We start from the raw sequence: 11,498 nt of genomic DNA, 5'->3' as shown, positions 1-11,498 counted from the left end.
GAATTAAAAGAGCTGTGTGGAAATAGAAAATGTATGAACATTTTTGATCTTACACTCTAGTCAGGTTTGTGACTAATTAAATTTGTGATGAGCCAAATGATTGATTTTCCATCATTTTAAAACATTGACACATAAATACAAATTAAAATGAGCGTTGTGAATCTTCTCTAAAGACAAATCTACTAATCAGTGAATGTTTCTGTTCTCACTTGCCTCTAATATCATCCTCCATCTCTATCTGTTGCTTCAAACCTCTTAATAAGATTTGGTGAATCATCACCTGTAACCCCTCTCACCATGGAGCACTCCCCCTCTATGAACTTGTCAGTGCTGGACAGACAGGACGTGGAGGACCAGCGCCCCCTCCTCCCGCCCAGGGGGCTTCCTCCACTTCAGGCCTGCTCTCCTCAGTGCGGGATACACCACACAGTCCAACCATCCGCCGATCACATCGTGTGGCTGGACAGAACTCAGGCCATGGCCACCACACCTTTATACAACGGACACCTTTACGTCACACCTTCACCTCGCTCTAACAGGAAGGGACACAAAGGCAAAGAGAAGAAATGCGTGAAAGGTTCAGGGGGGTAGTAGACAAAATCCAGCACACAAGGAGTGCAATCACCAGTGCAGAGCCAAAATCGCAAGATCTTACACACTGCAGGAGAAAGTCACCTCTTTCTCTGACGTCCCCGTTTCTCCCTGCGGGTCACCCCTTCCGAGCCCCTGCAGGTCACACTTAGACGTCAAGGAAGTTGAGGGCAGAGGTCGCCTCAACTCGGGCAACGTTTCTTTGGAGATGCACGACCACCACAGTCTCCCAGAGATCATTATCACCAGCAAAGATGACGACTTCCAGCCACACAATGAGACGTTCCAGCATCGCCGGGACCCGACTGAGGCCACAGGCCTGCTGCCAGGAGCCGAATGTCCCGTTACGGACCCCGATACCATTTCCCAGACCAGCCCAAACCACAAAGAGGACGGCAAAGACGACTCGTACTGGAAGACCCACAACATCGGCTGGCGGCTGGTCCACAGGAGGGCTCTGTTTTTAAGGAGGCAGCGGCTGAACGACTGCGCCCTGGCAGTGGGGTTATTTGGGATGGTGATGATGGTGATGGAGACTGAACTCTCCTGGAGCGTCTACAGCAAGGTCAGAGAGACAGGAGAACCAGGCTGAGACCCTGAGAAATGTAGATGTTAAAGTAAAAAAAGAAAAGAAATCACAGTACAAGTGCAGTCATCATCTTTACTGAATAGAGCTCAATAGTTTTTCTCAAAGCCTCACTGCCTTTTAAAGAAAAACTATAAATCTTCCCCCCTTTTTTTCCCACATGATCTTCATAATTGGGTTGAGTCTGTATGAGAATTGATTTCCTAACAGCTGCAGGAAAATGCACAGTGCGCCCATACAATCATGTTCATTACATTATGCAAGTGGATAATATACAATACATGTATGATTATAAGGTTACAGAGGTTCACTGAGGTTCATAGATTGAGCTTTGTAATGATAAACCGCTATCAGCTTGATAATGATGTCGTGTGTGTGTGTGTGTGTGTGTGTGTGTGTGTGTGTGTGTGTGTGTGTGTGTGTGTGTGTGTGTGTGTGTGTGTGTGTGTATGTGTGTGTGTGTGTGTGTGTCACCCACAGAGCTCCGTCTACTCCCTCGCACTCAAGTCCGTCATCAGTTTTTCTACGATCATCCTGCTGGGCCTCATTATCGCGTACCACTGCTGTGAGATACAGGTAACTTATCTGTTCATATTGCTGTTTACTTTTCATCCTCTCAAATGTAAAAGTTTCTTTGGCAAAAAGAAATCCGTATTTTTGTACTGAAGGAATCACCTCCTACAGCTTTTTCTTTCTTTTGGATAGTTATCACATGGAGAACTGAAAACAGTCCGGGTATAAGGAACTGAAGTTTCCACAACAATGGTTCCCAACCTTTTAGTCTGTTGGCCTTCTGAAAGTGAGCTTGAACTTAACGTTAGGTTAACGCACTGTGAGCAAACCCAAACAATAATTTCTCATTCTGAGGCTGTTTCATTTGAAGTGAAAGTGCAATACTTCAAAGCAGAAAGCAATTTAGGGAAAGGAAAATCGGAAAAATGAAAATCACTGTGTGAATCAGAAACATATGTTTTATTTTTTAGTCCTTTAAAAAAGTACAAATATTGTCTGACTCATGGTGGGAAGTTTTACAAGAGCAGAAGAACCAGATCTTTGACTTTGAGCAATTTATTTTATTTTAACTTGCAGCTCCCTTCTGGTGATATTAGGGTGTGAAATTGAGGGAGTGCCCATTTAATCATTGTAGTTTCCATCCAACAATAAAAAAGTGGTGGTGCAAAAAACTCAGGTCTTCCATGGAATATTTGTTTGACACTTTATTTACATATGGAGGCCGGGTGCAGTATATTAATAATAATAAATGAGCAGGTAAAAATGAAACACAGATGCACACGTACGGTTGTAAAACTTCCTCAGCTCCTACTGCCCCCAGCTGTTCATCTTTGACTGTGTGTCGGAGTATCACTCTTCACGCTTCTCTCGTAGCTCTACGTTCACGATATCGGTGCAGAGGATTGGTGGATTGCCATGACGACCGACCGTCTGGCTCTGGTATCCCTGGAGCTGGCAGTGGTGGTCATTCATCCCTACCCGGTGGGTCTGATGGCGTACTTCCAACAGACCTTCCAGCACACCCCGACTCGCCTGTTGCTGTCGGAGACGGAGCTGGAGATCATCCTGGCTCTGCCCATGTTCCTCAGGCTCTACCTGCTGGGCCGCGCCATGATGCTGCACCATCGCCTGTTCACTGACACCGCATCTCGCAGCATCGGAGCGCTCAACAAGGTGGGAGGTCACTCTACACAGCTGGCTTGGATAGTACTGTTATGCATTCATAGCACTTTTAAATGAAAGAGGCTTTGCACTGTCTATTGTGATATGATTTTATAAACTGGGCAGAAACCTGCTAAGAGACATAAAGTTTATATTTTGAACAGTGATTTGGACCGGGCTTCCTTTATGAACATTTCATCTGTTGCACATGTGTTTATGTCTTATGTCCAGGTGGGCCGAGGGGTCTGTAGAGGTGTGACAATTGAGGTGTGGCTATGACAGTGGTTTCACATGCTGATTATGCCCCTCACCAGCTCTCCTTCGCTTGTCTGCTTTCTTTTCCACGGTTGATAATATGCACCTGGCTAATCCCTTCCCTTATAAATAATATTTAAGAGTGATGGAAATGACCTTTGTCTCCCCACTGCAATGCCAAACCTACCACCCGTGTATCAAGCCAGATTGAGAACAAGTTTTCTTATCCCTCATCTCCTCTGTATTATATAATCATAATCTGACAGGTACTATCCTAAATAGTCTGGCTAAGTAGGGCCCTACTGTCAAAATCATGACGCAAATGTATCCCTCTTGTGATCTTTAGATACACTTCAACACCCGGTTTGTGGGGAAAACTCTAATGACCACCTACCCCGGGACCGTGCTGATGATTTTCAGCGTCTCTCTGTGGATAGTGGCAGCGTGGGGCTTACATGTCTGTGAGAGGTGGGTGATGATATATTGGAGTCTGTGGTGCTCAAGGCCTACAGTATATATTTAATATTTAATTACAGTATTAATGTAATGTTTGTACTGCAACAACTAATCCAAATGTGACTCTGTTGTGCTACATCTGTACTGGCTGGACGACACTGACGAGATCAAATGTCACCTGATCATTCTCAAGTTGTATTGAATTTTAGAATATCCAACACCAAAAAGAAAAAAGATGAAAAAAGGACAACAAAAACAAATAGAGATTAAAAAAAAAAGACAATACAATTGATACAATAAAAGCTTTTATTTGGTTACAATAATATTTGGTACATTAGCATATGGGAACAATTACAGAAGCGCTGAACATATTTATCCACTTAAGCTGTCCCATATCATTTTTCAAGTTCAACCTTCCAAGCATCTTTTGAACTTTCAGAAATGTTGCATCATTTCTTCCCTCCACATTTTCAGTGTAGGAGTTTGAGGCTCTTTCCAACATCTCAAAATCAACCATATATATTGAATATTGGTGTCCTTAATACAAAATGCAATGTAAACTAGGAGTGGGTATGGGGGAAAGCAGAGCAGAAATGTGTTATTCAGCTACAGCAGTCAGAAACGTTCAGTAAAGCAGAATTGAAGACCAGAAAACGCTAAAGCTATAAGCTATGTGGAAATGTTATAATATAATATCATTTTTATTCCTACAGACACCACAACTACAGGGACCTGAGCAGCAACTACATGGAGGCGCTGTGGATGGTCTCTGTCACCTTCTTGTCCATCGGTTACGGAGACGTGGTGCCTCACACCTACTGTGGTCGCAGCATCTGCCTCCTCACTGGGATAATGGTGAGACGAAGGGTCGAGAGTGACTGTATATCATAATATATATATATTATATATATATATATATATATATATATATATATATATATATATATATATAAATATATATATTCTGACTCTCACAGGGAGCTGGCTGCACAGTCCTGGTGGTGGCGGTGGTTGCCAGGAAGCTGGAGTTGACCAGAGCAGAGAAACATGTTCACAACTTCATGATGGACTCCCACATCACCAAGGGGGTAAATCTACCTCAGTGTGGCTTTATTTGACATATTAATGTAGATTAAATAGTCCTAGAAGTGAGAGAGATTCTGCACAGACTGTGACTACATCTTTTTTGTTAAATTGTAACAGTTTAGTGTGAAGTTTTATTCTCGCACACATCAGATATCAACTAATTTTACTCTAAAACAAATTCAATTTCAATGTTTTCCCCCCAGAAGCAGATTTAGTTCTCTTGTTTTATTATGTTGTTGTTCAGCATGTGCAGTAAATAACAGTGCTTTCAGGTCGTGAGCATTAAAATAAAATAACTATTGAGTGATTTTCTTCATCCTTTCACTAGATAAAAATTGCTGCAGCAAATGTGCTGAGAGAGACTTGGCTTATCTACAAACACACTAAGCTGTCAAGAGAAAGAGACAACACCAGAGTTCGCATGCACCAGCGGAAGCTGCTTCTGGCCATCCACCAGTAAGACACTTAACCCAAGCTGTGCTGTCACAGCGAGCCCTGCCTTTTCACCTTATTATCATACATGTGCTACATGTTACATGGTATCATTGTGAAATAAACTTTTTATTTCTATACTTTTATTTTACCATTATCCCCATTGAAATCCAGAATATCTTTTACCGGACCGAGACAGCAGCATAACAAGTTTCACATGAATGAACAAACCACAGACTTAAAACAAACTGCAAAACAAATTTCCCATAAAAGAAACAAGCAGCTCAACTCATGCAGTGTTCAGTAACAGGACATGTGCATTCAGTGGTCAAATAGTCCTTATTCCTGTTTTTAAAATCTTCCATCCACAGCCACACATCTACCTGTAGGATATTATAATTAATGTGCAGTTCCCGACGACAATTCAGACCATCTCGTTTAACAAAAGATGACACGCGCAGCGTTACTCTGAACGGTTTTTAGGATGGAGACACCGGACCTGACAGTCAGGCTGGAGTTATAAGCGGAGCGATACGTTTAAAGTGATTCACATTGGTTTGCCTGTTGATCATCATTAAAAACAAAAGCGGATCTGCTGTGCGTAATTGGCTTGACAGTGCGCAACATCGCTCCAGTTAGAGACTGCAGCGTGGCTGTGCTGACTCATTGTAGAGACACTTATCTCGTGCGCACAAATCACGAATCACAAAGTGGGAACGATGTAATTCAATTGAGGGAAATAATTGTATCTCGTGCGCACAAATGAGTAATTTGTAGCCTCGATATATATGTTTTCTCTCTGTGGCCACATTCCCGCTCTAGTTTAATTCAAACCAATAAACACACACCATTTACTTCCTACTTTTCTCACTCTAACTGATATTTGACAGATTTATGACTTTTGAATGATCTGTCCAAACATGATCAGCCACCCGATAACAGGAAACGACTAAATGTATGTATTTATAATAAAAGAAAACCTAGTTTTCATAGTATAGAAGTATATAGTATTTTTGTTGCCATTACATAGTATAGCATGCAATACAAATGTCAAAAACAAAATGTCATTGGCTATTATGCCATAAAAATGTAATCAAAAAAGTTATTAAAAAGTGTTTTAATGCCATAAACATGTAGTTAAAAACAGTCATAGTATAGTATACCGTACAAACCCATTCAAAAAGGGTTTTTAAAAGTTATATTATGCCATCATTTATTTTAGTATGCCTTTAAAAGTTTATAGTACGACATAGAAATAGCTGAAAAAGCTGGAAAATTGTTTTATAGCTTGAGAATTGTATATATTCTCTGTTAATTGAGACAAACCTCTGAAAGAAGAAATTCTACCTCTTACAAATGAGAAGTTAAACTTATGATCAATAAATGCTCTGCACTCACAGGTTTGTGCTGCTACAACCTTTCTGGAACTTTGTACCAAATCCTACATCCCAGTTCTTTACTGGATGTACTACATACTACACGTCATAGTACGCTCTCTTAGCAGTTAGTATACAACAATATCAACATCATTTACCATGTTATACATATATATAATATGTGCTAAACTTCACACAATCAAAAATCTAAATGTTTTTTTCTAAAATTGATTACTTTTTTGTTTTGTTTTGCAAGATTCTTTGGAGCTTTTTCACCAACAATAGACTATGTAGTGTGCATAATTGTTTGAGTATAACAATGTCTTTATTGATTTTAACATCCACTTAACACAGGTATGTGTGTATATATATATATATATATATATATATATATATATATATATATATATATATATATATATATATGTATACACACACACACACACATCCCAGGATATGTATATATCCTCACACAAACACACAACAATATAGGACACCATTACAGCAAGTTGTGGATAATTCAGATATCAATTTATTCAATAACTCTTTTGGCCATAAGCAGAACTATTACTGAAAAAGATATGTCTCCTTCTAATGTTATGATTAGCTGTATATAAAGCAAGTATACAAAGCTTTGGGTGTAGAAGTGTTTGTATAGCTGAGACTACGTTTTACCAAACAAAGTCTCTTTAACAACTTGTTCATTGATAACGTGGATGAACTTTTTTCGTATTATAAAAGTAGTCATTTCCTACTAACCTTCCTGTAGCACCTAAATCTGTATATATTTGTACCCAGGCTGCGGCGTGTGAAGATAGAGAAGAGGATTCTTGCAGACCAGGGAAACACACTTGTGGACCTCTGTAAGGTGAGAGAGGCAAGTGAACACATAATCACAAAACCTCTACAAATTAGCATCTAATATTCCCCTGATGCCTTCTTTCTCTTCTCTACATGGACATGAACCCCAATGCAGATGCAAACCATGATGTATGACAGTGCTGTCGGAGGTGCAGGGCTGCAGGGGGGAGCTGGACACACACATCCACAGCCTGGAGAAGCACGTGGAGGAGCTGAGGGAGGGCTTCAGGAGCCTGATGCCGCTCCTGTCCAGGACCCTGTCTACGCAGAACTCCTCCATCCGCCACCTGCTCAGGGAGAGGGAGGTGAAGACGGAGGCTGCTGGTGCAAGTGTGGATCGGTGAAGAAGAGGGACATCTGCCTATAAAGCAGCTAAAATAATCATGGGACATTTTTCTTAGTCGTGAAAATTAAGGATGTACAGAACTACGTAAAAAATAGTATTTAGCAGAAATACCATCAAACCAAAATGTAGAAATTAGTCTTAATAGACTTGTTTTTTTTTTTAGTCTTACATTGTAATAAATTGAGCATTTTGGGGTTTTGGACAGTTAAATAAAGATCAAACTTGTGGGCTTTTCTGTTCTCTGATGTTTTATAGATCAAGTGATGATGGATTTATGGAGGAAACGATTATGAAAATAATTTAAGTCTCAGTCCAAACAAATACATCAACAAGATAAACCCGGACATCATCACTCCCATGTCAGAGTAGCTGCACTTTTTTCATCATGTAACCAAATTTGCATTAATTTAAATACAGTTTGGTATTGTTATAAATTTATAATCTTACAGAATTAAGATAACCTGTAGAACTTTGTAATAAAATAATAAAACTGCCTTTGTTTTAAATGTCTCAGACAGCAAAGAAAACCATTTCCTTCAGACAGCAAACGAACCTACATTGGTTTAGCCAAAACAATATTTTATTAAGAGAGACAGGGTTGGAGGGTGGAGTTACAGCAACAATCGATCCGTAGACATGAACAGTGGAAATCCATCTGCTGTCCAGTCGTCTTCAGGTCTCGTTTCAGATCGGACCGCCGTGTCAGTCTCCGGAAGAAGGTGCTGATATCAACCGGTCCATCCCCTCCTCTCCCCTTCAGCTCCGGGGAGAACAGCTAGTGCTGCTTCCTCCTGAATGAGCACCCTGCCAGACGAGACAATGAACGTCAGACAAAAGAGAAGCCGTACAGTACAGAAATAATGCAGTGTCATCGTTTGCCATCATGTGACAACTTCACTTCCACTGAGAAGTGACGCTCGCTAATGCAACACCAGGCTCAAACGTGGAAGCTTTGACAGCAAAACAATCTACAGCTTTCTATAATATACTACTCAATACCTTTTAGGTCTTTTATACCGACAAAAACAAGAAATCAAATTGAACTTTGAGAAACTGGGTGGACAATTCTCACTATTATCTGACAGTTTATAGACAGAATAAAAATAATCTGCTGCTATAAAGTAGACATTTGTTCTCAGCCTTCGAAAGGAGGGAGCCAGTGGTCTAGCTCAGCCCTTCTGCAAACCGAGGTTGATCTGGCACTGGAATGAGATTGGAAAACCACGATAGAGGAAGTCCAGTCACTTGGCAGTGCGGTAACTAACTTGAAAATGTGTCTCATATGAACATAATTCATTCACAAATAGTCGGGTTTTTTTTCCGGGTCTGAAGAACCGACCAAATGCCAACAATCAGTTGAAGTGCTAGAAAATGTTACTCGTCACACGGCTGAGATGATAAGTCTTTAAGATCTGATCATGAGCACAGAGCAGTGAACAGGGCGCTGATCGACCGTAATGCACAAAGTTGTAGCATCTGGATCAAACATTGCTTAAGGCTCTGCTCAACAAGAGAACGTTTTCACACAGCAACAAGTTCAATACATGAATTTAAGTCCCAAGCAGATAAAAACAAAAGTATTTTGGGCTCAAACAAACAACCAGCTTTACGTTTTAAACCAATTCTTGAAAGGCCTAAATTAAGTTGTTTATTGGTTAGTCTAGTGCAGAGAATATAGTCCGTTACTGAAGAACAATCAGTGCGCTGATTTGTAAAAGCTCATTTAAAAAGACATCAAATGGTAATGCATTCTTCTCTTAGGATCTGTTGCTGGTAACATTTGGTGAGGGTTCCCTCACCAAATGTTAGCATCAATAGATGAATATTGCACAAGATGGTGAACATAAACAGGACAATCTATTTCAGCAACTTAAAAATGGTGGGCATATGGCCTGAATCTAGGAGAGAAAAACTCAGTCTACTATGCATGAGACATTGTAATAAACTCGATTACAACCCGAGCTTGTATAACTTGTTTTTCTTCTAAATATGTTATATTTTAGGGATGAATAAAAGGCCGATAATTGGAAATTGATATTACTACGCATTATTCCAACAATGAAAATGTGTATTATTGGTCGACAAAGTCAAAACGCTTCCACTGAGCGCAACTACACATCCGATACAGAAGATCACATGTCTCAAGTTGACCAGGGCACAATTATATCCGACCCGTGATATGAATATTATCAGATAGGTCTATCCGGTTCAATTAATGCTTTAAATTGTGTCCCTCTCCGTGACGGAGTTTGACTCCCATGCAGTAGAAGTTGATTTGCACCTTTAAAGTTGGTTTGCAATCGACCAATAAACACAAAAGATGAACAAACACATCACTGTGGCCAATTTCAGAGGAAAACAAAACAATTGCAGTACACGTTTGTTTTTGTTTTTACTTTTCTGTACAACAATAGTGATGTCAGATTAATTTAGTCAGAGCTGTGGATTATTAAATCAGCCATTTTTACTCACTACATTTTAGCCTTTCATACCCTCAGGTATGTATAAACTACAGGCTGTTAAAATTGTATTGTGGACATTGTTGTGGGTAAATACTGACCCTCTGTGAGACGGGCTTTGCCTCCAGTGGGCTGACACAGGACTGTTGAACAGCCAACACACAGCACGACTGTCTGAGCATGGCTGAACACTGTCGTGATCTTGTAGCATCCTGGAAGAAGACAGACACCAGATAAAACCATTATGTCAAAACAAAGGCAGATTAAGAAATACCAACTGTGCTGAAAGACGATGATGTGAAACTGCATGGAGAAAAACTTTACCTGGGCATTTCACATCCATGAAATAAGAGTTAGGACTCTGTACAAGACGCTTCTTCTTGTGCCTCCTCTTTTCCTCCTCAGGGGATGGATGCAACAAGTCTTTTGCGAGCTGCATTTAAAGAAAAACAGGGGGAATGGACAAAAAGGTTAGTTAACCTCATCTGTGATTGATCAATTAAAACTGATAGAGATAATGGGCTATCAAAGTGAAAAGATAAAACGGTGGTCATTTAAATGTAGTACTTTGCTTAAAATAACAGTTAACTTTAGTGTTAGCATTGCTCAGTGCTGCTAAACGACCGCTACGTTAAATCAGGCTCCTCGGCTGGCCTACGTGACTTGGATTAATGCAGGCTACGCATTCGGGTTATTCTCCAAATATTTAGGATCAGGAGTCACAATAACTTAATCAAACCAACAACAGTAATCAAGAGGAGATTACTGCGGTTAATGTTAAATTGTCTGGGTTATACTCCCGTTCAGATCCTCCGTTGAACTGGCTCCATGTTTGCAGTGTGTGCGCAGCCATCTTGTGTCACAATGCGCTCGCAATGCGCTCAAATGTGGAGAATAATTTGAGTAAAACTGGGACCAAAACTCAACGAAAGCCTCTGGACGCAGCACTAGTCGAATCGCTACTTCTTTACGTAAGCATTGAGCCGTTTGGCGGCTCTCCAACACTTCATTAAATGGTTAAAATGTTATTTTACACCGTCCTGAGGATACTCACTGGCATGTTGGCGAGGAAATAGCCGCTGCCGAAAAGGAGGCATTACCGGAAGCGACGGGTTGATATCGGTGGTTCCTTTGAGCACGAGCCGGATGTGACGAAGTTGTTAGGACGTTGCGGCCATTTTAGTGAGGTCCTAACTCTGCTCTTTTATACATTATTATTATATTACATTGTACAGAGAAATATATATTTCAGTTGGTCATATTAAAAACAATAATGTTAACACCTTATGTTAATACGTAAAACAACAATAACAAATATAACAAAACAAATATCGAACTGTACAGGAGATGTTTAAACTTAAACATAGGCTATATTA

The 11,498-nt window shown here is 40.3% G+C and overlaps 2 protein-coding genes and 1 non-coding gene across 3 annotated transcripts; 1 reads left to right on the top strand and 2 right to left on the bottom strand.

Moving 5' to 3' along the window:
• Positions 1-297: 297 nt before the first annotated feature.
• Positions 298-7,979, top strand: LOC115015715 (small conductance calcium-activated potassium channel protein 1-like). Its single transcript, XM_029443244.1, is given in 11 exon segments — positions 298-582; positions 584-1,156; positions 1,658-1,753; positions 2,564-2,863; positions 3,453-3,574; positions 4,276-4,417; positions 4,540-4,650; positions 4,977-5,104; positions 7,255-7,333; positions 7,433-7,453; positions 7,455-7,979. Coding segments are annotated over 11 exon segments (2,064 nt in total). The 3' UTR covers positions 7,662-7,979.
• A 242-nt stretch (positions 7,980-8,221) lies between these two features.
• Positions 8,222-11,295, bottom strand: rps27.1 (ribosomal protein S27, isoform 1). Its single transcript, XM_029443245.1, has 4 exons — positions 11,177-11,295; positions 10,447-10,555; positions 10,224-10,334; positions 8,222-8,467 (listed from the first exon to the last, which is right to left on the bottom strand). The coding sequence occupies exons 1-4, from the start codon at positions 11,180-11,182 to the stop codon at positions 8,439-8,441; spliced, it is 255 nt and encodes an 84-aa protein (XP_029299105.1). The 5' UTR covers positions 11,183-11,295; the 3' UTR covers positions 8,222-8,438.
• LOC115016313 (small nucleolar RNA SNORA35) lies at positions 8,791-8,920 on the bottom strand. The gene has a single exon (XR_003833138.1). It is a non-coding gene; the product is annotated as a small nucleolar RNA SNORA35 (small nucleolar RNA).
• Positions 11,296-11,498: the final 203 nt, after the last annotated feature.

Source organism: Cottoperca gobio, chromosome 11 (assembly GCF_900634415.1).
Source record: "Cottoperca gobio chromosome 11, fCotGob3.1, whole genome shotgun sequence".
NCBI lineage: Eukaryota > Metazoa > Chordata > Actinopteri > Perciformes > Bovichtidae > Cottoperca > Cottoperca gobio.
Note: the sequence above shows the minus strand (reverse complement) of the source record. Positions and strands in the feature narration are given on the sequence as shown.

Excerpts from the sequence above, each read along its gene's own strand:
- rps27.1 (XM_029443245.1), bottom strand. Across the intron at positions 10,335-10,446 it reads CATGGATGTGAAATGCCCAG|GATGCTACAAGATCACGACA; the intron begins GTAAAGTTTTTC and ends GTCTTCTTCCAG. Across the intron at positions 8,468-10,223 it reads CAAAGCCCGTCTCACAGAGG|GGTGCTCATTCAGGAGGAAG; the intron begins GTCAGTATTTAC and ends CTCGTCTGGCAG.